The sequence below is a fragment of the Tachysurus fulvidraco genome, chromosome 24 (genome assembly GCF_022655615.1).
Source record: "Tachysurus fulvidraco isolate hzauxx_2018 chromosome 24, HZAU_PFXX_2.0, whole genome shotgun sequence".
NCBI classification, from domain to species: Eukaryota; Metazoa; Chordata; class Actinopteri; order Siluriformes; family Bagridae; genus Tachysurus; species Tachysurus fulvidraco.
Genome location: NC_062541.1, coordinates 9,918,624 through 9,945,247, shown reverse-complemented (window position 1 = coordinate 9,945,247; position 26,624 = coordinate 9,918,624). Strand labels below are relative to the sequence as shown.

The 26,624-nt window shown below is 36.4% G+C and overlaps 1 protein-coding gene across 2 annotated transcripts; it reads right to left on the bottom strand.

Annotated features, from left to right (window-relative positions):
* Window positions 1-1,582: 1,582 nt before the first annotated feature.
* angpt2b (angiopoietin 2b) lies at window positions 1,583-20,707 on the bottom strand. 2 transcript variants are annotated; one of them, XM_027176030.2, is made up of 9 exons: window positions 19,836-20,707; window positions 15,278-15,433; window positions 13,918-14,039; window positions 11,503-11,735; window positions 11,140-11,264; window positions 5,250-5,351; window positions 3,840-4,006; window positions 2,253-2,383; window positions 1,583-2,082 (listed from the first exon to the last, which is right to left on the bottom strand). In XM_027176030.2, the coding sequence occupies exons 1-9, from the start codon at window positions 20,100-20,102 to the stop codon at window positions 1,922-1,924; spliced, it is 1,464 nt and encodes a 487-aa protein (XP_027031831.1). In that variant the 5' UTR covers window positions 20,103-20,707; the 3' UTR covers window positions 1,583-1,921. The 2 variants fall into 2 exon arrangements, with proteins under 2 accessions (XP_027031831.1, XP_027031832.1); XM_027176031.2 differs by lacking the exon at window positions 19,836-20,707 and adding an exon at window positions 15,842-15,865.
* Window positions 20,708-26,624: the final 5,917 nt, after the last annotated feature.

Sequence of the window (26,624 nt, the reverse complement as noted above, 5' to 3'; positions counted from 1 at the left end):
GAATAATAGTAATGACATGGTGTAATTGCATGTTAAGTTAAGAAATAATATGCATAGCCAAAATAACCAATAACACTAGGTTTCAAATTTGCAGCTTCTTTTTGACCCACACTGGTGTGTGTATAATTGCTGTGTCTATATTGTGCCCAGAGTGCCCCCTGCTGTAGTAGAAATGGGTTAACAACCAATAATTATGCTTATTCTACATGAAGCTTTATTTAAACAGCCAAAAAGTAAACATAAAAAGGGTGTTTTCAAGTATTCTTCAGCTCTCATGTTCCTTCGATGAGTCTCACTTTGCTGAATCAACAGAAACGCTGTCTCCTGCTTTCATTATGGACTATACTTGAGTTGAGTTATCCTTTCTTGCACCCATGGAGCCTTTCATGTGGAACAAAGGTTCAACAAAGATTTACGTGTGCTTGTTGCATATCCCTTTCTCAGCCCTCTCAACTCTTCCTTCAACTTGCTGAAAGAGATAATAAATTCATGGATGCACTCCAAAGCTCTACTAGAGCAGAACCCCCATTGGTGTAGGGCATCTCATTTAGACATTCAAACAGGTTGGAGTGGCTCCAATGAAACCAAAGCCCATACAGAACATAGTCCCTTCTCGAAAGCCCTGTAAAAGTATATGGTCGCTCAGAACTTGCCATTAAATCTAATCTGATGGATCAATTCAGATCCTGGGCAATGATCTTCCACAGGCAGCTGTTGGACTCATGATAAAAATGTTTCTGCAGCTTGGTGTGGTGTGCATGTAAATGAGCTCACATACTATTCACCGCACTACATCTTCATTTTGTCTCATCTGCACTGGCAGCCATAAATTATTGGTAAATGATTGTTATGAGTTGTGCATTTCTCCTTCCCAATGTATATTCATGAACATGCTGCAGATATAGCATGTGAAAGTCATGGGAGTTTGACTGGGATCTTATTCTGTATGTCAGCACAAGTATTTCTCCTCTTTCACAATCCCTGTGCCGCTGGATGAATGGGAATATTGAACCGAGAGTTAAATCATGATTGTAGTGATTAATCATGACTGCAGATCCAAGTGCTCAGTGTGAACACAGGTCAGCAGTGCAAAAGGGCCTGACCGCTGAAGTATTTAACACAGACTAGTGCAAGCAGCCTGTATTGTATGCTTCATCAAGGAATTGGCATAGTCACTGCAATAACACTGACCCTCTTAACACCCTGCATGGACGGTCAATCAACTATAGTGCTGCATTAGGCACAGCCTTTAGCCTGCTGCTAAAACAACACCATGAACAGACCGCATTCATAGATGCTGGCATTGTAGCATCATGCTTTCTCATTCCCTGCAATCACTCTGACGGCTCTGATCGATTTTATGTCTTTTTATTACAAATATATATTTTATAGGAAATAATGTGATTGTAAAACATACACCTGTTTTAGTATCTCATGCAGCTTTTATGGGAGTATTCACTCATAAACTTTACAAGCATTTCAGGAAAGAGAAAATAGAGAGGTGCTGTGGACAGGGGGTGTTTGAGAGGGAGGAGGAAGGGTTCACATTTAAGACCTCAATCTATACAAGCAAACATTGATGTAAAATTGTAGTCCTTTTTATTCTTCACTGCATGAGGTTTTATATACAGGGAAATAATATACTGATGAACCAGCTGGGTCCATTTTTTTGCCAGCACAGAACAAACAAGATAGATTAAATCATATAGTGTTTCACAAATTCCAAAAATGCATAAAATGTCAGTGAGTCTCAGCTGTGTCAACAACTTTCTGGCACTCATTCGATGTCTATGTCACAGATTCCCTAATGTTGAATTAACACATAGTGTTTATGTAAGTGCAGCTGGATACAAATGAGCATCTTAATTAAACTTGGGAATGTTGCTGTGTGAAGAGCTAAATGTGTCCACGACATTTATTTTTAGAAATCCACAGGACGTACCATCATAGTGGTTTTGGTTATTATGGAGTTTGGCCCTTTCCAATAGTACCACTTGACCCCATTGTAGCGCATCACACTGGAAATTCCAGTGTGGTAAATGCCATTTAAGTTGGATGGTCCACAGGCTTCAAACCACCATCCTGCATTAACAAAATATTAAGAATTAGAAGCTGTTGAAACCCAAGTATAACCAGAGAAGACAAAAAACTCCAAATTAATGCTGTAAAGCCCCTGACCCCTTCGTTATATGCCACAATCAAGTTTGCATCTTAGAAGACCAAAAGTAAGAGTTACATGTGCAGAGCTTTACCTCCAGAGGCCATCTGAGCACACTTGCAGCTGCAGCGGTCATTATCTTGATCCTTTGTGCTAAACATGGTGCCCGAGTGGGTTAGGCTGCTGGTCCGACCTGCTGTACCACTGAAACCTTCAGCATGAATGCTGTAAAAAAAGAGTCCAAGTAATCAATTCTTAAAATAAGATTTTCTCAAATCTTAAAATGCATAGGCTTTAAAATCAAAGACTTCCCAGAAGAGTGGAGGCTGTTATAACTACAAAGGTAGACTAAGCTAGATTAGAATGTTCAGAAAGCAATCATGAATATGACGGTCACAAACTTTTGGTCATATACTGTTTTGATAGAGGTTGTGTGAAACTCTGTCGTCACGTTCATAAGTTTGTACAGTTCAGTCAGTTGTATAGTATATTAAATTAAGATGCATTTAACTCAACTGTGTTGAAAATGACTTCCATTATCTGTAATCTGTTGTTTACAACTGGCAAGGTGTGACTGCGCATTTAAAATGAAAAGTGAAGTAAAATGGACCACACACCATGAGTCTACAGGCAAGCATAATGGCTCAGAGACAGCCTTACACAACAGGTCACATGTCTGGCTGTTTCCATATGAACACAACATATCACAGACAATGCCAGCATTCACAGCATGCAAATAAAACTTACACATATGTTAGAAGGTGTAAAGGAAACTAAACAAGATGGAATTTGGCAATAGACTTCCTATCTCCCTCCCAGGTTGTAGGCAGTGTGAACCACACACAATGATTTCCAACAAGACTAGATTTAATAAAGTCTTACCACTTTCCAAGCCTCATTCTTCATACAAGGAACTCATTTCATTTCACTTCTTTTTTTAATGTATGTTTTTGTATGTTCCTTCTTCATAACGATATGATAACTTCCCTAGGCAATATCTAATTCATCTGTAACAGAAAGGTGAGATTTGTTTAAGTTGGCATTCAAAATCCAGGTCTGCCCTTGAATCAGTAGCCTAAAAGTACCTGTTGATAGAGAAAGCAATGGAAAGCAAACTGTGGCAAATTTCCCTCTACTTTGATAATCGTTTTGTCTGATGCACACTTGATTGATGGTACAGGATATATTTATTTAGGAAAGCACTGAGGGACAGTGGGAAGCATTGCAGTCTCGTAGCTCCAGAGATGTACTGTAAGTTTGTTTTTTGAGTTTTTTTGAGTAAAGTTTCTCATGTTCTTCACTCCGTGCTATCTAGTGCTATCTACTATCTAGTGTTTACTCACCTCCCAAAACCATGCACATACTGTAAGTGGATTGTTTATGCTAAATTGCCCCTAGGTGTGACTGTGGTATATCCATGGTATATTCCCACCCCATGCCGATTGGTCCCAGTTTATGCACAACATTAGGAGCCATGAATGTAACTTCTTTCTCAGTAAAACTATGAAATTTAACACGGTTAATTAACATTAAATTTTGTTTATTTACCACACAAACTAACTTATAAAACAAGTTTTATTAATGCAATACAAACAGAATGTGTTTGGAATTTAAATTTGACCAGCTTTAGTACATCATGACTGTTCATTTAAAACGTGAGCCCAGAGACATATTACAGTACCTATATTTCTTTTCCTCTCCATTGATGTAGAAACGGTAATACTGAGAGTAGGCCTGGTTTCCATCTTCGTCTTTGAGCTGGACCTGCAGAGTGTAGTCTCTGGATGTGGTGAGCAGGTGAATGACATCATTTCCTAACCAATGCTCTCCTGAGGGGTCTCCAAATCCCTGCATATTGCATAAACTGTGAGTTTCCTCCAACACTGCTACATATCGGAATACATCTTCTGGGGCTATAAGGGTGCATTTCAATGCAAAATGTACCTTTAAGTAGCAATACACACTTACTGTCTGGCTAAGCCAGTTAGTGAAACAACATTTGTTCAATGTTATTTAAACATTACACTCTAACACCTTAGGTCATATGTTATCAGCCATCTAACAGGCCTCCCTAATTCCACGGCCAAATATTTATCATTCACTTGTAAAAACATTTTCTTGGATAACAAATGAAATGTAAGTGCAAGAAAAACTGATTTGCAGTCAGTTGTGTTCGTCTATTATCTGTGATCATTTCTCATATGAACTTCTGGGGCCTCATTTCAATGTCTAAGAAAGGCTTTTAACTTATGGATTAAGCTTTAATATACTGTGGGCGAAAATCATTGGCTTTAAACTTTAAAGTCATATTTGAATCATTAATTCAAAGGCTTATTTCCTGTGTACATCCATATATATATAGGCTTCAGAATGCCACATATCTAACTCAACTAATAAGAACATGACACATACACAAGGCAGGAGAACATGAGGGCAATGGAAGCAAGACACAAGAAACAGGTTACAAAATAAAACACATAAAAAAGCACAAAACCTATGTAACACTAATATACAGTAGGGCTGTTAAACAAGTAATTGTGTGCACATCCCACCTTCTGGCAGGTGCATGACAAAAGACTACTAAAGTGAAAAAAATGTAATGTCCGCAACACTGATTATAACTCCCAGCTTAGGTTAGGTCAACTTTATTATCCCCGAGGGGCAATTTGTTTCACAGCCAGCAGAATCCATACAATCCCAAACACACAACAACAAACCGTACAGAGGGAAAAAAATAAATAAATTAAGTATTTAAAAACCCAATAGCAACTGGTACAAAAGAATTTTTAAATCTATTTGTCCTGCAAAGCGGTAAAGAATATCTACGTGAAGAAGGTAACAACATAAAAAGATTCTGCAAGGGATGGCTGGAATCTCTTAACGTTAACTCGGACTCGCAGGCCTGAAGAAGGCCCAGTAGGTTCGAAACGTTGCCTTTATTAAATCTGGGAGTTATAAACAGTGTTGCGGACATTACATTAATTACATTAATATAAGGCCTCATCTGTGTCTCAAATATTACATTAATCTTTGAGTCAGTAAACCACTTTACTACCACTTTACTTTACTATATATATAAAGAGACACTTACTGTTTTATAATCTTTCCAGTTCCGGTGGAAGTCCACTGAACCATTAAAGCGATGCTGAAGGACAGTCCAACCTCCTCCTCTAGTCTTCATGTCACAGAATACCTAGTGACACCAACAATACAAAGCTTAATGGCATAAAAAATACTTTCAAATAATATATGTATGTATGTATGTATGTATGTATGTATGTATGTATGTATGTATGTAAGGATGAAAAGATAGTGATAGACAGATAATTAGACATTATAATTACTACTACTAATAATAATAATAATAATAATAATAATAATAATAATATGTTGGAAATAAGCAAAGATTAGTGATTACTGATATTTTAATCAGTAGATCAGTAGAAGACAATGTAAATTTGTTGAAACCAATGCATCTGCATCAATGGTTCATCGTGAGGGATATAAAAAATGCTAGTAGTATCCAACAGGAATCATTTAAAATGGAAAAATATTGGACTGTTTGGAAAAACAGTAAAATGGAAAAACTGTTTGCTGTAAAAGTACTGTTTACTGTAGATACATTTTTCTCTTGACATTTGTTAATCCCTATACAGGTTTCTTATAACAATTTCATGGAAGCAAGTATCCTTTCATGAATAGTTTTTGGTCTGTTCACAAAAATTAGATGAATTTTGTTCTGAAAAAACACCTTATTCCAGATTGTTTAATCCCATGTTGCAATACAGTAAGAGTTTGTAACAAAGAGCTGCTGTTTATCTGCCCCATCAAAGCCAATCTTATTATTGTATGAAAATTTGTTTCTCCCTCTCCTCTATTAGATTAAACTTACATTTATTTGTTTTCTAGACCGACTTACAGGAGTGCTTTGTAAATTCAAGACAACGCATATATCCTCAAGCTAGTACAAAGAGGTAATTATTAGTTAGTGCAAATTTAGTTAAAAAGTTTTCATCATTTTTTGAAGACTGCTAGTGACAGTCTGGAAGGTTATGGGAAGTTCATTCCACCATCTATGTGCCAGTTTTTTAAGCATGTCTTCCTTGGGCCCTGAAGGATGGTAGGTTAATACGGCCAATTTTTGGCTTTGTAGACAAGCATCAGTGTTTTAAATCCAATCCAGGCAGCTATGGAAGCAAGTTGAAGGAACATAGAATTGTGGTAATTTGCAAGAACTGGGAAAGATTAAAAGTAAGTCATGCAGATGCATTCTGAATCAGTTGCAGTGATTTGATAGCACATAGGGAAGACATAACAAGAGAAAATCACAGTAGTCAAATTTTTTGAGCATAGGAAATGGAACAAGCAACTGACTGTCCAATGTGGAGAGATGTGGACAGATCCATTTAAGGTGAAAATAAAAAACTGCATGACCATTTCAAGACCATGAGAAAACAGTAGTTGGAGGCTGACTGTGTCAGAGGTTTATATTAGGGATGTACTGTTACTTTTTCTATTCCGATCCAATTCTGATACCAGAGTTTGCCAGTATCGGCGATACCGATCCGATACCTGTGTTCTTTTCTACCTTTAAAACTAGAATGTAAGAATTGTTTAGTTAAGATTTATTTGTTTCTGGCAAAGAAATACAAAAATGCCCATTATTGTATTAAAACTTAAAACACAAGAAACCTTAAAAAAGTAGTAACAGGTTTGCAGTAGCAAACAGTACTTTTAACAGTTAGTGGTATAACAATCTCAAGTCAAGTCAAGAAGCTTTTATTGTTATTTCAACCATATATAGCTGTTGCAGTACATAATGAAATGAGACGTTTCTCCAGGATCATGGTGCTAGATGAAAACAAAGACAGGGCTAAGGACTTGTAAGTAGTCTTAAGCCCTATTTGGACGGGATCAGTTTTACGTGGGGACGTGGAGTAATGCAATTTTACCTCAGGACGTCTGTAATATTAATTGGCCAATTCGCACGGAACTAGATATCTCAATAAAATTAGCAGAAGTGGGAGGGGTAACTCGCTTTACGCACTACAGTAACCTCCTTGTCATCATGTGCATATGACGTTGCTTCCTGTATCAAGCGCCTCCATGCTTGCAAAACGTGCCAAAAACTACTTTTAAACAGGAAATGACGTACTTTTACCGTACATATTTACAGCGGGTCTATTCGGACGGGATTAGTATTACCTGACGTAATTTTTCCGGACCTTTTTACAGAAGGTAAAAAACGCCGTAATCTTTACTGACATTGTCCGTAATGATTACCGAGACATTCGGATGGGACTAAAATCACTGAGAACCTCTGGTAATAATTACTTTACCCCCACGTCCCTACATAAAACTAATCCCGTCCGAATAGGGCTTTAGCCACATAAAGTGCAACTGTGCAACCTGGTGCAAACAGTGCAGGACAAGACAGACAAATGTCTGCAATTATATAGGCTATACTGCAATTATTAAATTAAATTATTTTCTTAAGAAAAGGCAATATTTTAAAGTGAATCTTATATTAGAACTCTTGAAACACAATGCAAAATGTATTAAACAGTAAACCTTGCACCCAAATGAGCGACATGATCCATGCAGAAACATATCTGACAAAATTACATTTTGTTGGGGGTATGAAAAAGAGACACTGAATGAGATACCAGTCACAAGCTGCTGATGTTTGATATGTCTAGTGCAGGCTTTTTTCAAAATTTGTTTAATGTCTTAAAAGCAGTTATTGTGTGACCAGTATTTGTGCAGTTGTTTAAAGGAAATGAGGAATTAATAAAGTTTTGCAAGATGGTCTGGAGCACTGCGGAAGGAATGGAATGTAGACAGATAGCGTGTAATTGATAATGCTTTTAACTTTCCTTTGTCAAAAGAAGTCTTAGCAACAGTCGATTTAGCGAAAAGTCCAACATAATAAAGCATAATGAGAAGAGCTCAGCATCGAGTTTTGATTTCCTTTTTTAGTCTGGTAGATAGAGATGATTGCTGGAGAATAAAGTGAATAGAGAAAATTAAAGTGGCTGTTTCACATGTTACAGAGGAAATGGAGTTAGGTTGTGGTATGGTTGTTAGGAAACTGGAAGCCAGAGAGGAAGGAGAGACAGAGTGGTGGTTGCAGTGAATAGTGTAGAGGTGTGAATAATAGTACATGTCCTCCCTTGTGTACCAATGCGCGATATAAGGTAAGGTCTAAAGAGTGCGAGGAGGAGGCAGGAGGACAAAAGCTTGTTTGAAGGTGGGCTCCTAAGAGAAGAGTAAAGTTCCATGAGATGGGAAGAAACTAATGAGAATCCCCATGTCTTCTATGAAGTTTCCTCAGGTGCTACTTGGGCAATAGATAACAACAATACAAAGATCAGTGGGAGAGCTAACAACAACAGCCTGAAATTCAAGAGTTAAGATGAGACTTTGAAATTATGTGGGGCTCTATTTCTGGAATAGAAGCTGACCTGTACCATTGTACCTTCCAGTTTCATAGTGAACATACACAAAGCATTGGCAGATGAATAAAACAACTCATGTTGTTTAATTCTCTGGAGTGATCCCAATTTCAGTCAGTGCCAAAAGGTGGAGAGAATGAAGATAGTTGAGGTAAAGATAGTTGAAGTTGAGATAGTGAAGTTGAGATAAATTCCAAGTCCCAGATCCCACCTACCACCAATTTGGGAGACAGAAAACAGTGGAGGCTAGATGAAATCATTGATTGTATAGTTTCTGCATTGTTGAGGATGCATTCATGGTCTGTGAGAACAGATATTGGAGTAAGCCACATGTTGCAAGATAAAGCAGCAGTAACTGGAGTTAAAGGGAAAAAAGACTGTACTTGTTGAAAAATGTGTGAAGGTGATGCATCAGTTTGGCAAAAGTCTAGTTTGGAAGTGAAGCAAGGATAGTTTGTGTAGGTTTAAGATAGAAATGGTAAAATGTGACAAATATTTATTATTCAATTATATATATTATATATTTATTATATATCAATCATACAAATATGTAGTCAATTTCCTCCCAAAACAACCTAACTTTTAGAAATCAAGTGGGGAAATTAAGTGCACCTTAATTATTATAATATTAATAATAATTAGGTACCATGTAGAACCATAACATGAATATAACTTGAAGTAAATGAGTTTCTAAGGCAACAAAATTAGAAATTTACCAAAACACTCATTAAAACTATACTAAAGTCAAGATAGCCAAGAAGATACTAAACACCATGAGACTTCATTATCATGCAGAGAATAGATCCAAATAGAATAACAACATTCCCTTTGTCTTCTTTGACTCCCTTATTTTACTATACAATGTAATTTTTCTATCAATTTTATTACCTACAGTAAGTTGATAAGCAATAAAAATAAATGTCTGTAATGTAAAATTCTACTGTAGGTTGCTGAAAGCTTCAGTTATATTTTTGCCCATGGGGAAACACTGTATCTGGATCTTATTTAAGATTTTCCACCACAAATTGAATAAGCTTAAACAGGACATAGCAATAGTTGTTAGGCTTGGGGTAAAGGGCTTTTTTCTCCCATAAAACTGGAACTCATCACATTATCATTCTTGGGCTTGGTCAGTTTATCCAAACAATGACCCTGGTCTCTGAGCATGTATTTTGACTAAATGCTAAAACTATAATTCTAATGCCCTAACTCAAAACTCATGTTTTAATATTAAACAAAAGTATTATTAGTGTTAATAAGTATTGCGTATCCTTAGTAACTGCTGTTGGAATCATCGGAGGAATGAATTCTATCTGAATCAGATTTATAGCACCTCTGCTAAATAAGTTCAGCATTTCTATTTGCTTCAGAAATGTATTTAAGAGTATGTTTTAGCATGATGCATAAAGTATAAAGAATGAAAAGTAATATTGCGCTGTTTAACGATCAAAACCACCAAGTCTGTTACGGAGAAGATTGCATCACTTAAAAGAGTTGTGAATCTGCATCTATTAACTCACACTACAAAGCTGCTTTAGATCCAAATTTGGCAAGAGACTACAAAACCTAGGCCAAACACCTGGCTTCTGTGTGAAGAGGAACACGACAGAGAAAGAGTGCATAGGAGAAAGTTCTATGAATAACAATAACATTTTCCCATGTCATTTGTCTCAGAGCCACAGCATCTAAATATGCAATCTAACTCAAAACACTGATAGTACATTGAAAATTAAAGTCACTACACTATAGCCCATGTCTAACATTTCTCTAGCTTATTTTAGCAATCTAATGCAATGCATTTTCAATCCAACTTTCAAAGTACAAATCTTCAGATTATATTAACACAGTTAATACGAATAGTAGGCAATCGATATATAAACAACATAGCAGTTTATTATTTTCATTAGTAATTAGTGAATACAGGCATAAATATATGCAAATAGTGCTAACATTACTGCTAGTTTAGTTAGTAATGTTAGGATTTAAAGTATTTAGGCATTAATTGATATTGTAAAGTTACCGCTGCTTCTTTTGCTTGTGTAAGCACACGTTTGAAATAGGATTTGTCTAAATGCATCTTTCAAATAATTGTTATTACCTATATTTGTTATAGTATGTAACAGAACCAAAATTTAAAAATAATTTATTTTTTTTTTTTACTGTAATTTAAAAAAACAATAAAATAACTGAAACGCTCATATGGAGCTGTAGGTATAGTCACAACCAAAGAGAAAAGCTCACTGAAGAACCAGCAGTTCTTACAACTATACCCAATAAAACTAATTCAAACTATCTGTTATAACGTCCGTTGGTACAGCGCCGAGGATCAAATATGATCCAAAGCTGGAATTGATTTGCATATGTGGTTACATAAATTTTACAAGCATTACTATGCTCCATCTGTAACATTTCTTTCAGTACATCTGCAGTGGTTACATCATAATCTTAGAAACAAAGTATGAACTGTGAACTTTTATTTGAATTGTAAAACTATATCCTGAGGTTGAAAATAACTTCAATAATTACCTTAACTGTCTGTGTACTGTTAGCGAGATGAATGTTGTATATTCCATTCTCTGTAATTCCACACTTGTATATGTCGGCACAGTCTCTGAAAATCACTGTCTTCGCCTTAGACAGGCTAGTAATATCTGGCAGGGCAGAAAGTGTGCATTAGGTATTAAGAATGTGTATGTGAGGGCTTTTTTATGGCCTGTACTAAAATAGCATGTTGAGCAATGTTACAACTTCCCGTAATCTGTTCTTAAGTAAAAGCATCATTGTCTCATCCTGAAACAAGGCATTCTGGCCCACAATTGCGTTTCCCAGAAATACACACTGATGCTTTCCAGACAGCTGCATACATACTGATTAGAGCTTGGCACTCACCATTGCACTGGGCGATCATGGCCAGTAGCTGCTGCAGTGTTTCTGAGAGAGTAGCTTGCTGATGCTGGAACAGTGTGCTGTTGCGTGTGGAGGTGGCCAGCTGTCTCTCAAGCACAGTGACCATGCGACTCTGCCTTTCCAGAAGCTCCTGCAGCTGTTGCTTTTCCTCCTGGATAGCCTGCAGCTCCTGGCTGTGTCTGGCCTCCAAGGCTGTGAAGCGCTGCTCCAGGTAGCTGTTGTGGAGAATGGCATGAATTTGATTTTGCCCTGTGGTGCTATCTGTTTATAAAACCTTGACATACTATTCAAGATGTTCATCATATATTTGTTCATATCTACAAGCCTAAATTGGCAGGCTTTATATATAGTCATTTTAATATAGACATAAACTTGATATATTGCCTACTATAAAAATATGACATTCATAAAGTTTTATCTTAAATAAATACATTTCTATTTAGGATTTATTTTGGCAAACCCTGCTAGACAAACACCAAGTTATGTTATTGATGGCACATACAGTACAAACAGTTTATGGATGCATTAATTGCTGGTAAATTCAGTTAGAGTGCTTGTTTGGATGCCAGACAGGAATAGAATCATGAGTGGGATTCAGAATGTGTCATTCAGTTATTTAAGGCAAAATCTCCTGTCAACAAATCCTGCCCTATTAATAACATTAACAGCGATCAAAAATTAAACCATTATGACAGTTCCACTGCAAATGATTAAACTAACTTGACAGTAACAGAGAAAATGGATACTTAACATTATAAAACAAGACTCTGCCTTTCTTTTTCTCCTAATGCATTAAACTTTATATGCTATCATCGTGATATCTCTATGAAAAGTACAGTAGCTTATTAGTATCTGACAAGCAGCTTTCAACCAAAAAATAAGTTAATCCTGTTTTTCCCAAAAGCAGCTTTTTATAGCCAATAAAATGTTATTAGTGTCATGACTCAGCCCGGACTTTGGCCACGTGCAGTTGTTTGTTTATGTTCCTCGTCACATGTTTGCCCTACCCTTGTCTGTTCCTCCCTATTTCCACACCTATTCCTAATTGTATCTGACTGTCTTTTGTATTTAAGTGTGAATCTACTGTTCTCTTTGTCCTGTCTCTAGTCCATGTGTTGTTTCATGTCCTTTTGTTATTAAACCCTGTTGATTTGGCTATCCTGCGTTTGGGTCCGCTTCCTCACCCCGCGTCATGACAATTAGACTAATGGATACATTTGCTTACCTATAAGTTAAATACTGAGTAATGATAATGATGACATTTACAATCGCATTTACAATTACTGCATGAAACAGTGTTATTTTATATAGAATTATCCGCACTGTATGTGTTACAGAACTACAGTAAAATGTTTCAAGGAGGTTCAAACCCTCAAACCCCCAGTATGGTAATTCTGTATAATAAACTAAACAAACCTGATATTTTTTTTAATATAAGAATAATATTTAGGTTAAAACAAGGATCATAAGAAAATTAACAATGCAAATTAACTTTGATTCTTTGTTTGTGCACATCAGTCGACCCTTTTCCATAAACTCCATAAAATAAATATTCTAGTAAAAGGGCTACTCTTTTCAGTAACTGGTGTTTCTAAACAACCCCAAAAACACCTGGTGAGTCCAAGCTTTCACAGATGGTGCTGGTGACTGGCTTTCTCCATCAACCCGAAGGCATCACAGACGGTGTGTGAGTTTGCATCTCAATGTGCTCTAAATGATGGTAATAAATCCTGCAGGCCTGGTCTTTATGACTCTTTATGACTTTATGGCAGTTACACATTGGAACAATCCAACCATATGGATTGAACAAGCCACTTTTGGCATTTCAGAAGACATAATTCCCTAAATCCCCTCCTCACTACTCAAACTGCTTGTATTTCCATAAGGCCCAGTGTTTAGGGACAATTCTTTATACTTTACATTAAATGGAATGCCTACCAGCGAGCTTTGTTTTGTAAGATATGTAACATTAAAATTTACATAACATTACTTTGTCTACCATGTAGTGCTACTGCCATGCTGACCTCCAGATCTACATCACACAAAATGTGCAGATGTGCAACAGGTGGTGTGTGGGTGGGTGGTGAGCTGTGTTTGCCTAGGCCAAATTTGTTCAGAAGCTGGAATGCTAAACAACTGGAAAGAGAAATCAAAACAAACATCTTTCTTACACCACTAATGCATGTCCTCCATTATTTGACCCCCTCAAAGTGGGTTTCCTCTGGTTGTGACCTGAACAGCGTGTAGACTCTGACACTCTTCAGTCATAGCTCATGCCTGACACTTTACCACCCACTACGGTACAGCTCTAACATGGCAATGTACCCTCTGCATTGTAAGAGATCATCTTTATCATCAGCACAATAAGGAGCTTCTTCAGAACCCTGAATATCTTACCTGTTTTTGTCATTTAGGCGAGACACCTCTTGAGTCTGCTGCAGGAGTTGCTTCTCCAGTCTCTTGGTAGAGAGAGAATACTCCAACAGCTGGATCTCTAGTCGACTTGTTTGGTTCAGCACCTGCATATAGGAGCGGATTGTAGTTAATATGCCACAAAATCAAACTGTAATTTCAATATATACATAAATGCAATTATTTTTTAAAAAAGTTTAAAAAGGACGTTTTGCAAAATAAAGTTTTTAAAAGTTTTTGCAGTTCAAATACGTCCTAAAATTTAGATCATAATCAACTTTACAAAATTGTAGTGAATTTTTAAATGTTATAATAAATGTTTTTGAGTTCACTTTGTGCATGTGTTTTAGGTTCTTTCCATACACTATATTGAATGTTTTAGAGCTTTATTTTATGACCTTGGTTTGCTATAACATTGTCTTTTCAGGAGTTCATGTTTTCCCCAAGTGATTATTTCACCATGTGTATAACTCAAACTTGTTCTATTTTTACAGCTACACTAATATAATAAACATATGTCAGGACAATCAGTTAAATATTTATTCAGGTTGCACTACTATGTTGAATAGATGGCTGACAAAGGGAGGGAAACTAAAAAAATATAGTATAATAATACACAAGTGATACACATATAAATAGCAAAGTAAAATACACAATGTGAATTTTATCTTCAAGGGGACAAGAAGAGGATTTGTATTGTTAGGGGGTTTTTACATGGTTTTTGTCACAAAAATTAATTTGTATTTTGCATTCAGTCTTACCCTTAGTGTAATAGATAAGAAAGTTAAATCATTCATTAAGTGGGAATTTATTCATTATTTAAGATAATATCACATGAGCAAGAGTGCTGTCATATTGAAGACTAGATACAATGCCATCCATACAATGAGTAGATTTACTACCAGCTGTAGGAACTGTAGGAACTAATTCAATGCAGCATAAATTAAAAGCTCAGATTATATACTTAGATAATACAAACAGTGGTGAGTTCCAGTGATGTCATATTAAATATCAGAAGATTTAGGACCAGGATTGTCCAGTCAAATTAGCGGATCAGAGCCCACTATCCTATTTGTCAGGAATAAATCATGTGGTGTGCTATTAGATGGAAATAATTAACCAGTGACTGAGTGGTATGATATGGCCTGACATGAAGTGAGCAGAGTAACCAGTTACCAGCTGTAAGATTATGTCCCATAGCATAACTGTTTTATTGCTTTTATACCACATCATTTCTCAATGATGACAATATTATGTAGTTTGTTTTATACTTTATTTGCAAATATCAATGAAGTACCCATTGAAACTGATATCTAGATTTTGTTTGTCCCATTTTACAAGTCACCTGGGTCTCCACATTTGTAAGTTTCCGTGTGTGTTCTGCTGATTGGCTGAGGAGATTGGTTCCTATCTCCAGCATGGTGGCTGTCTGGGTGTTCATGGCATTTCTCTGCATCTCCACCATCTCTGAACGCATATTCGTCTGGATGTAACTCTCCAGCTGTGAGCATGATAGAGGACACATCAGTCAGTTTAGACCACCATCTTAGTCCACATATATATCTGTTTTTCTGCAAGACTGAACTATCCAATTACAGCAGATTAAGAAAAAGACTTTTCAACATGTTAAAACACATGCACTGATAAAAATAAATATGTTCAACTGTTCTACAAAATATGGCACTGACTTCAAGTGTGTGTGTGTGTGTGTGTGTGTGTGTGTGTGTGTGTGTGTGTGTGTGTGTGTGTGTGTGTGTGTGTGTGTAAGTAAGCTTGTTTATGATCCTCCTATTTGATTAGTAACAGCATTATATAATCTTCTGAAAATGATTTAAGTAAAGAAATGGAAGAGAATTAAACATCCAAATTGGCTTCACTATACAGACAAATGGATAATATCATACATAACCTTATCCATCTTTACTGTCTCCTTATTTATCCAAACAGATATGCATAAATGATCCCTGAAGCACTGCATTAAGTTCTGGACAGAAATACAACATTTCATTTAGTTTATTATTTACTGTCACTGAGATTTTTTCTGTATAATTTTATTAGACAATAGGGATGTAAGCTGTAAACGTTGCAGACTGATATTCAGCATTATAGCTTCTCAGAGCAATAACATATGGCAGACACATTTCCAATGTACCATGTAATAATTCTAACCACATCCTGTTATGTTACTTTAATATTTTTTTCAGTGAAAACCGTTTTTTCCAGAGTTTAAGTGGCAAAAATAAGTAAACTGCCATACCAAATGGATCATATACACTACAATACAAGAATAAGTGTGATTGGACAAGTGTCCACAAAATGTTGGTTAATAAAGTGTAACTCAATTTCTATACGTTTTTCTTATTTTAATGAACACTTCAATCTTCAATAATTACTAGATTCAGATGTGAAATTTATGCGGATGTGTTTTTAGGCACTTCACATATTTAAGTCAAGTCAAGGCAAGTCACCTTTGTCACATCACCACTTCACATGTGCCATGGTGAGTGAAATTCTTGGGAGCGAGCTCCAGAAATTGCAGAACCATTTACATACAGTAGTTAAGAAACAGAAATTAAGAACAATTTACATACAGGTGAAAAATGTTCAGTAGTGTCCAGGTGTAATGTGCAAATGTGGAAAAGATGCAATGTGCTCATACAGTACATAGTCAGTACACACAGTGTACTACTAGACATATTTACAATGCACTACACATTATATACAGTATGTACTTATATACCGTATAAATATTATACATATTTAATATATATGTAACATGTTAAGGTGCAACAGACTGTACAGATACAGAAAAGTCCTGTGGTACAGATAGCATGTTTTCATTTCACTTTTTTTTTCCAAATGTAGTCCAGTAGGTGGCTTTGCATCTTGGCACAATGAAACTGACAGAGATAGAGACTGGCATTGAAATCTTACACTGGATTCAAATAGCAGCTTAGGACATCAGACAGCTGAAATGTCATATCATAATTACAGCCAATACACATTTAGTAAAGTGGCAGGCTGTTGGTTCCTATCAGCATGATTGTGTTAAAATGCTGACAGTCTAATATACTACCATGATTTTTTTTCCCCCAATGATTTTTGATGTGTCAGCAGAAAAGAAAAATGATTAGCTAATTTCAGCAAGTTTTGAAAATACTTTTGTGCTTACAAAAGAGTATGGATCTGGTGGTGAGCATAAAGGTCATGTTTGGAAGCTATTCCTTAGAAGAAAATGTGGCTTAGTTAAAATTAGGCAAGATTTTGAATTGTTAATTGTATCTTTTTAATATTATTAGTTGAAGTAAGTGTTTATTTTAATCCCCTAAATAAAATCTGTCAGATATTTTCGAGGATGAATGAGTAAAAAGTAGAAACAATCAGGATTTAGCAAAAAAAAAAAAAAATCCCAAATTACTGCCATATGCTATCTTTCTTATTGTGTTAGGTAATTAAGATCTATTTTAATTTGAGTTTTAAACTTTACTATTTGTGCTGCCATGCTAACAAACCTATACATGCACTCACTTCACCATGCATAATCCAGAGGATGAAAAGATCAAACCAGATTTAACCAAAAAAATAAAGAAATAAACCTCAGTTTCTTCTATTACTCCTTTGGGACTCTGTAACAAAAATGTATGACTTGTCAGAATGTGTTGAGTTTTCACTGAGCCCCAGAGGGCTGAATAATCAAGCGAGATAATAATGGATGTGAAATGGGTAGGTAATTTGAAGTGTGACCTTTTGCTAAAACCCCAGAAAGAATAAGGCCTCGGCAAAGCAAAAAGCATGACTGTACTTAAAAAAAAAGCTCATGCGTCAACACTGCTTGAGTTCCGAGTTTCTAATGCATCAAGCAGAAAAAGCTAACAATACTTTAAAGTAATAATAGCTTGTTTTAAGGGTGTGCAGTTTCTGATATCGCTCTGCATTTCCTTTCAACTTTGTCATTATTGTGCCGATTAAAATTCTTTTCCAAATAAGAAAAAGTAGAACTATGCATACTCAGACATGGTGGATGTGTGCATAGTTTGACCCCCTTGTCATGTTTGAGCATTCAAGTGTTCTTGCTTGTGTGTACATAGCGCTAACCCTCTTGCCCTCCTGATGTGTTTATAGCAAAACCACACAGAACAGCCAAAGTTTCCACCACGGCACACTCCAAGTGTCATACAAACAGCAGGGCAATTCCCAGCTGGGATGCCTCAAAGACAAAAGGGCCACCCTGACATACTACGCTGTGTACATATGTTGTGAAAGTATCCTGTGGTAGCGAAAGTACAAAAAAATGTACTTAATTAAAGGGCAGGAAAAAAAAGTATTTCATCACAGTATCACAGTTTCAAAAGTATTTCATCACAGCTTGGCTGAATTCACAAATCTGATAGATCATAAGGTTGTTTTGTGTCAGTAAACGTCTCAGAGGGTAGTTCCAGCTGTAACATAACTCATAAGTTAATTTTAATGTTATTGTTTCTATAGTAACTGCTCCTGCACAGGGGACTTGTATGATGGACAAGCCACATAATCAAAGACTAAAAATAAGCATATTATTAGAGATATACTGGTGAGAGAATGTCTTTTTGTGGTAAATGATAACTCTTAATTTGTTCCTCAGACATTCCACAACACTAAATCTCAGAAATCCTTAAAATGTGTTAAAATTACTGAATGAACCATTGTTTCTGTTTACAAATCGCTGTGGTATCTGCAGAATCACACACTCCACTACTTCAAGTTATTAACGGCACTCTGCTGCATGTTGCGCTGTATCACACTACCCCAGGGATATAGGATTCTCTATCCTCATCTTGCACCCTATATCACACTGACGCATGTATAACAGCATGGTCTGTCATGCACCATTCCTTATTCCTTTTGTACATACCCAAGCATTTTAAAAAGAAAAGTAAATATTTGTAACATATAAACAGATTTTACCTCTATTTCATCAAATCTGATCTGGTACAATTAGATCACTAACAAATTTGAACGAAATAGATCTTGCCGCTTAGCTGGTTAGCTAATGTTTAATCATTGGAAATTCCCATTATCAGCACTTACTAGCTAATTCATCAAGCTCATCTACAAAACGTAACTAATCAGTTAAAATGGTTGTATAAATTTATTAAGCTACCTTCAACTTCAATTCAACATACTTTTTAACTTTGCTAGCAATTTTTTAGTTTGATGTTTCATTTTTAAAATCTGTAGGTCTTTTAGATCCTATACTTTGTACAGAGAATTTTAAAGCTTAAAATGAAAAAGTAAGGACTGATCTCTTACTTAAGTAAGCATACAATATTTTAAAATCAGTAATATTTTGGTAACATACAAATCCTCCAAAATATTCACGGTGATAAAGTACAATTACTCATGTGTTTCCATCTCTGGAAATTAAAGTGGGTGACTTAAGAGGTGTTTTTATATGGAAAAAGATGGGAGTTTCTATTTCAAAACTGTATTAAAACCAGAGACATCAACAAATTCAAATGCATGGTTAGGCTCAAAAGGCATCTAGCTTGAGACAGGATTTGACTTTTTGTATATTGCCCTAACAGCTTACCCAGACTAATCTCCCTGGTACACATCATCATTAGTCGTGTTTACTTTGGAATGAGAGACAGAAAGATGGATGTAAGGGGGTTGCTCTGAAGTTAGGAACTGAGAAATGCATTTGGCCTGAATCCTTGCCTTTGCTTTCAAGCCAAAGAGGAATTTGAGAATCACAGCTTCCTGGTGGACCATTTCAGAAACAACATGATCAGCTTGCTAACAAAAAAAAAAACACGTCTAGAAACTTTAACAATATTTGGACATTTATCAAAGCATTTATTAATGAATTAATGTGAGCTGGGGAATGAATGCATTTTAAAAGAACAAAGTGAGTTGCTTCTCACCTTCTGCAGCCACAGTGTGTTGTTCTCAGTGGCACTCTCCAGGCTTTCAAGCTTTTTCTCAGTCTGGGCAACATCAGGGGGTAAGGGTGAATCTCTCTGCAGGGACTTGCTCACCCGGAAGTTTCCAGGTGATGGGCACTGCTCCACCTCTGGCAGGATGAATGTGTAGCTACAGGGGCCATGCTGCACCTGGTGCTTCCTCTTCTCTGTGCCAGTTGCTACAGCCACCACTACAGCCAGGTAGCCCATACTCAGCAGCCAGCCCATCCCTGGACACAGATGGATGAAAGTAAAAAAAAGAACAGAGCACTGTACTGAAAAACAGGCTACAAAACAAGCTCCCAAGTAAGGCTGTCGTAGGATTATTTCTTTCCCTCCTCCAGGTTTTCCTTTTTTCCTGTGTCTTCTTTCTTTTCTGTCTTCCGTGGCTGTTACGATGCTCCAGGGAAAGATCTTTTTATGACATTGCACACAGAAAAAAAATCTACTGTTGCATCAACAGGACAGTTGTTTCCTATTTCTGATCCAGTCAGTGCTGTAGATGCCTTGACACAGGAAACATGCTGAAAACACTCTCTGTGTTTATTTACTCTCGGAATTGGTTTCAGCCTCCCCTTTTTGTCGAAGCTGTTCTTGTGAGAAATGCCTTTGGAGATGATTTCTGGACTCAAGGGCTTTTTTGTACAGAGTGCCAGAGCTCTTGAAGCAGCAGTCTACCTTAACGTCCCCTCTCTTGACACACAATCATTCAACCTCCCTCCATCACCTAGTCTTTCTGGTTCTCTCTTCTTCGGTGGAAGCCACAAAAATGCACCAGGCACCCACTACAATAGCCCAAGCACAGAACATTCTCTTCTCATTAAACCTCCTCCTCCTGTTACTCTTACTCACTTACTCACTCACTCTTGCTTTTCTCCTCCTTCCCCAGCCCCTTACCATCACTTGCTCGCAACAGTGGGTCTCTATATAAGGGGTTACACAGTTCACAGCTGCACCTCTCAGTCAAAGCTGATAACATATGCATGTTATTCATTTTCATATAATTGACTTTGAAGAGTAAATTCATTATATCCATAGCTGCACTTCCCTTCCCCTGTGATTCAAACTTCATTCATCATGGGACACAGCATAATTAATAAGCCATATGGTTTAACTAAAGTTCAAAGCTTTCATAGTCCAAACAGCTTGGTGGTCAAATGTGACTTTGTTATAACTGAATCATTTCACAATTTTTATCAAATAAATAAACAAACAAACAAAAAGACAAAGTTTTACTGTCACTTTATTTTCTTTTAAACCAATAACTTTAAATTCTCTTTTTTGGTCTGGCTATTCATAATGTTTCATAATGTTTCTGGTTTCTCTTATTTTGGTTGGTGTCACAGTGGATTTGGGGTGTCACAGTCTATCCTAGGGAACAGTAGGCATGAATGGGATGTCAATCCATCACCATGCACACACTTACCGGATCCTTCTACTTACACGGTTTGTGCTGTATAAAGAAACCAGAGAACTTAAACAAAACCACATTGGATGCCAACAAAGCTGATCTCTATATATTATATTTTGTTATAAAAAAAAAAGAAAAGAAAAGTGAAAAAAGAAATGTATAAATTCAAATAAACCTCAAGTAAAACCTGTTTTTGTTGTTTTTGTTTTTTCTTATAATTGATGTAATGAGATGTAACCTCACCCATCCCTACTTCTGTGCCATACTAACTTTATTCTTCATAAATTTTTCATACAAATTGTTTACATTTTTATACATTTTATGCACAGAAAAGACATGTTAGTTCCAGTAACTTTTATTTTAAACCTTTCTGTTTTATCCTTTTTTTATTCTTTAATGTTTTTGAAATCACCGTTGAAATCACCGTTTTCTTTTTTTTTCCTTTTTTTTTATATGAATCTCTTTTTTTCTCAATCTTGAACTCTAACTTCATCATGTAAAACAAATCATGGTCTTTTTCATATGTTTAATTCAGAGTCCCGAAAATGAGACTGTAGTCCAGGTATAAAGAGTACAATCAGCCTCTTTATCTGGTCTAGCAGTTTATGATTTTGGCTTTGTAGAAGCCAACATTCTGTTTTCCTATTTAAGCTTAGACAAAAATTTATCAAGAGTAACTCCTCCTAGTGCTTTCAAGCCACATGAACCAAATTCAGAGATGTTGTAGTCCCTGGTCTGAAGTTTGTTGCTGTTACTTTTCTAAGCGATCCGAGTACCTCTACCTTCGGTACTGGGTCTCAAAATGGCCTTTTTTTCCATAGACTCCCATTATAAACTTTGGAGGTTTATAACTCGGCAAGCTTTCCAACTATCTACACCAACTATCTTCGGCCAGCTCCTTTAGGGTGATACTCCTGTTGTGCTGACTGGCCTTTCGGTTGTGCCACAGCCCCGCCCCCAAAATATGCAAAATCAAAAAACTTTTTACAACATTGACATGTGACATATCAAAACACTCAGAACAATAAGGAGAACTTCCTCACGGGCATTCTGATGATGTCACGTGATGTCATGTGAAAATCAAAAATTAGCACAACATGGGCATATCATATATAAAAACACTCAGCCCAATGCGGGGAATTACCTCACGTGTATTCTGGTGATGTCACGTGACGTCAGGTGAAAATAAAAAATTAGCACAACATGGACATGTGACATATCAAGACACTCAGCCCAATGTGGGGAACTTCCTCAAGAGTATTCGGATGACGTCACATACTCGTCTCCACTTGCCTCCAAATGTTTTGGCACCCTAGCTTTCTGTCCACTTGCCTCTAAACGTAACACTGATCAAATTTTGTCCCGATGAACAAATCTAGTTATTATATAAAGTTGCTACCTTGATACAACCTCGGTGTTTAAGAACAAAAAAATACATTAGAAATGAACTCTCACCCATGTGAATGCATTCTTCCAAATTACTCTTCAGATGTCAGGAGTCAGTATCAGTATAATTCTCTTTGTATCTATCAGTCTAAATTATGCTGCTAGCATAAACACATTTGTTCTCTTGCAGTCCTCCTCTGCATATGAACAGAATTTATTATTGTCTGATGATCCAATCTCATGCCCTTATCTCATATATCTCCACCAGGGCACCAAATAATTCTGTCTTACTGCATCCTTTACCGCAGCAACTCAATTGAAACAGTATGCTAGGGTTGATTAATGAGCTATGATGTGGTTTTGTTTAGTGACATCATCACAATATCAATTAAGCAAGCTTGTTTTTTCCCAACACATGCAAGAGGGAATGTTTTATTAGGAAATGAATAACCCTACTAAAAGCTAAAGTATGAGTAGTTCAAGTACCGATGTGTGTGGTTTGTTTGCTCAATAGTTTAAAGTGATTTCACAAGATATCAGAAGGAATATCATCGGATTGATGGGAAACAGTGTATCGACCATTTTGAGTAAGCTTTCATGTCAGAACCTGAAAAAGTACAACATGATGGAAAAAAAAAACAGACCTAATAGGTACCCGTTGCCATTTATAATGGTATATGAGAGTCTTCATTTTTGTAGTTTTTACACTCTCTTACTCTACAATACTATATGCTTCATAATTATCACAGATGCTACATGTGCAGAAGGTGGTTTAAGGTCTTGAGCTGTTCCCGTTCATATGCTTTAGTGTGTCAAAGATGTACAGTAGGTTGATATCTTTATCCAAAAAAGGGGTATCACAGCCAAAATATTTGTTAACTTGAGCTAAACCACAGCTGAGCAAAATAGCACTTTGAGCTCCGGAGAATGAAATGTCAAATCGCCCACTCCTATTTCCTTTCAACAACATAGCATAGCAGTGAGAGCATTCGCAGTCCAGTTTACATTTATCATAAAGCCTGTCTCCAGCACTACATATCCAGTCATTATTCCTAAGAGTCATCAGTGTCTCACATATAACAATCTTTGAAGGGGTGAATGGGAAAGTTAACTGGAAAACTGGATCTATTCATAAAGTAACACACAGGCTCATTTAATCCTACTTCCTGATGAGTCCTTATGAATATTGATATTTAGTTTAGCTCACATTAAAAGGGATTTGACAGTTGGTCCTTTCTGTATGTGACATGAACCAGCATGCTGTATGTGACATGAAAGTACAATGCTTAGCCTTGTCAAATTCATTCAGTGATGCAGGAGAGCAAGGTCACCTTTGCTGTTACAACCAGGAATAAACTAAGTGAGCAATTATAGTTAAAGAAAAGGTAGTCAGATTATTCCAGATATCATCCCTTGTCTATTCAATGCCAGCTAGCTTGCTGAGCCATCTTTTCATTACAGACATAATATAATTTACTGTCGTTTTGTTTTTAGTCCAAAAATTTTAGTAGCATTTAATTTTCCGCATATGAATCAGACTTCATCAGCTTATATTTCTGAAAGTATTTTTTACACTTCTATCAGTTCTGCTTTTATAGGAGTATATAAATGTAAATGAACTGCACAGTAATGCATTGTAAGAAACACACCAGACATTATAAGAAGAGAAATACATAACAAGTACCACATCACACCTGACACATTATAATAAAACCATAAACTATCGCCAAGTTTATATATAGTTTTTATATAAGCCTTCATAGTGTAAGGGCCCTAAAGAATAAGATGACAGTTATAATGCTGATTTTTTTTTTTTTTTACACTGAATCAATTAAAATGTCAGTATGGATCATTAAAATTTAGGTGATGTTTGACCTCCAAGCATCTAAAGTGGGTTGCTTTGCTCTAGTCTATTGCAGTGCCCCTTACGATACCTTGAATAGATTCAAGATCGTAATTCTTTCTGGGTGTTTAGAGCAGCCAGCCACTGTAAATAGATGGATTAACAGCCGCTATAAAAATGTGACATTAAGAAAAGGAGCTCCAGATTTTCCAAACACTCAACAGGTCGGTCTCTCTCTCTCTCTCTCTCTCTCTCTCTCTCTCTCTCTCTCTCTCTCTCTCTCTCTCTCTCTCTCTTTGTATTTGTGTTCTTCTACCTTTACTTTATAGCCGGTAACTGTTTGAATTTACAAGTAACCACATTTGCTCCATTTTAAACCCCTAATGAGCTTCATTGTCAATGCAGGTTGCTTGTATTAACGTTTGTTATGGCAATTTTAGTGTTAAAGTTTGCAGCTCCTTTTCTTCAGAATTAAAAATTGAGCTCTTCAATCATGTTCCTGGATTGCAAAATGTCACAAATTTCTCTGAAACCTTCTGAGAATAATTATCACATAGCCAATGGCAATATAAGCCGCTAAACGTAAGCGCAGTAAAGTCGCTTCATTTACAAGTATGTGTTTAATGTGTCCTGTTATATGTACTTCCTCCATATGCTGGAAGAACTGCAGTGGTCATGAACATGTGTGTCATGGTATCAGGCTTAATGAGCTTTAACATTTTGCCAGTGTTTTGTGTTTAGGGCACATGCAGCCAGATTGGTGTAATTAATATACAGCATTTTATAGTTGAAAAACTTATTGGAGCCAGCTGCATTTCTTCCTTTGCTGTTTAGTAAAGTTGAAATTGTCAGGAAATGAGTAGCTCCAGTCTATGTATTAGCCAGACATGCCACCCTGCAGTGCCATATGCTACCAACACAACAGCATATGTTGTAGGTCAAAAGATCTTCCTTTTTTTGACAGATGACAGAATCCGGAAATTAATTCAACTATTTGTTCTCAACATTATGCATGTACAGTACTATTGATTTGAAACCACACAGACAATAATGTATGAGGGGGATTACTAAATATTCGTGCTATGCATTTAAAAGTTAAACTGTGCAAATTCTAGTAAAAAGTCCTGAATATTTTAGCTCAGATTGTGTACTTTCTCATGCCATTCATACTCGGTACAGGAAAGCAAATAAGCTTTCTTATGTACTGGCACATAAGTGTGTTTTATGAACTGTGTATATTGTTCTGTAAGGAATATGCAATTTTCTCCCCAATTTGGGCCCATTTCAGTTCCCACCCATCAGCCAGATTTCCCATAATTACTCAAGAGCTACCAAATGGAAAGACTGAAGGTTAACATGTGCTTCCTCCTAGACATGTTAAGCCAGCCAATTGCATTTGGCTGCACACTCAGAGGAAAGCACATTTTGCCCTCTTCTGCATCTATTCTGATTTAGCTCAATGTAAAACACATAGTGGACATCGAAAGCCGATAAATCAGAGGCAGCGCTTTGTTAAAAATAAAGAAAAAGGAAAAAACTAATTGTTTCTTGACAATTTTAAACTCTGTTCTACTCTATTTCAGCTATGAAATCTGATAAATCTCTAAATTCAGAGATATTACTGCTTAAAGCTACAGCACAGAAATATGAGCTATATGTTAGGATTTTGATATTTTGCTGTTTTGCTGTGTTGTCCATATAAGTGCTGCTATAATACTAATGTGTTCATTTCAGTACTTCTGCACATGCAATATAGAACATACAGTATTTACACTGGTTGGTGCTGTGTTTGTGTATTGTCTTTTGTGTATTGTCTTTTGTGTATTGTCTTTTGTGTATTGTCTTTTGTGAATTGTATTTTGTGTATTGTCTTTTGTGTATTGTCTTTTGTGTATTGTCTTGTATTGATTGTTTGCACTTTTATTGTCTTTTGTCCTGCACTGTTTGCACCAGGTTGCACAGATGCACTTTATGTGGCTAGGACTACTTACTAACTCCTTAGCTCTGTCTTTGTTCATGGCCCTGGAGAAACATGGCCTCATTTCTCTGTGTACTGCAACAGCTACAGTATATATGGTTGAAATGACAATATAAGCTTCCTGACTTAACC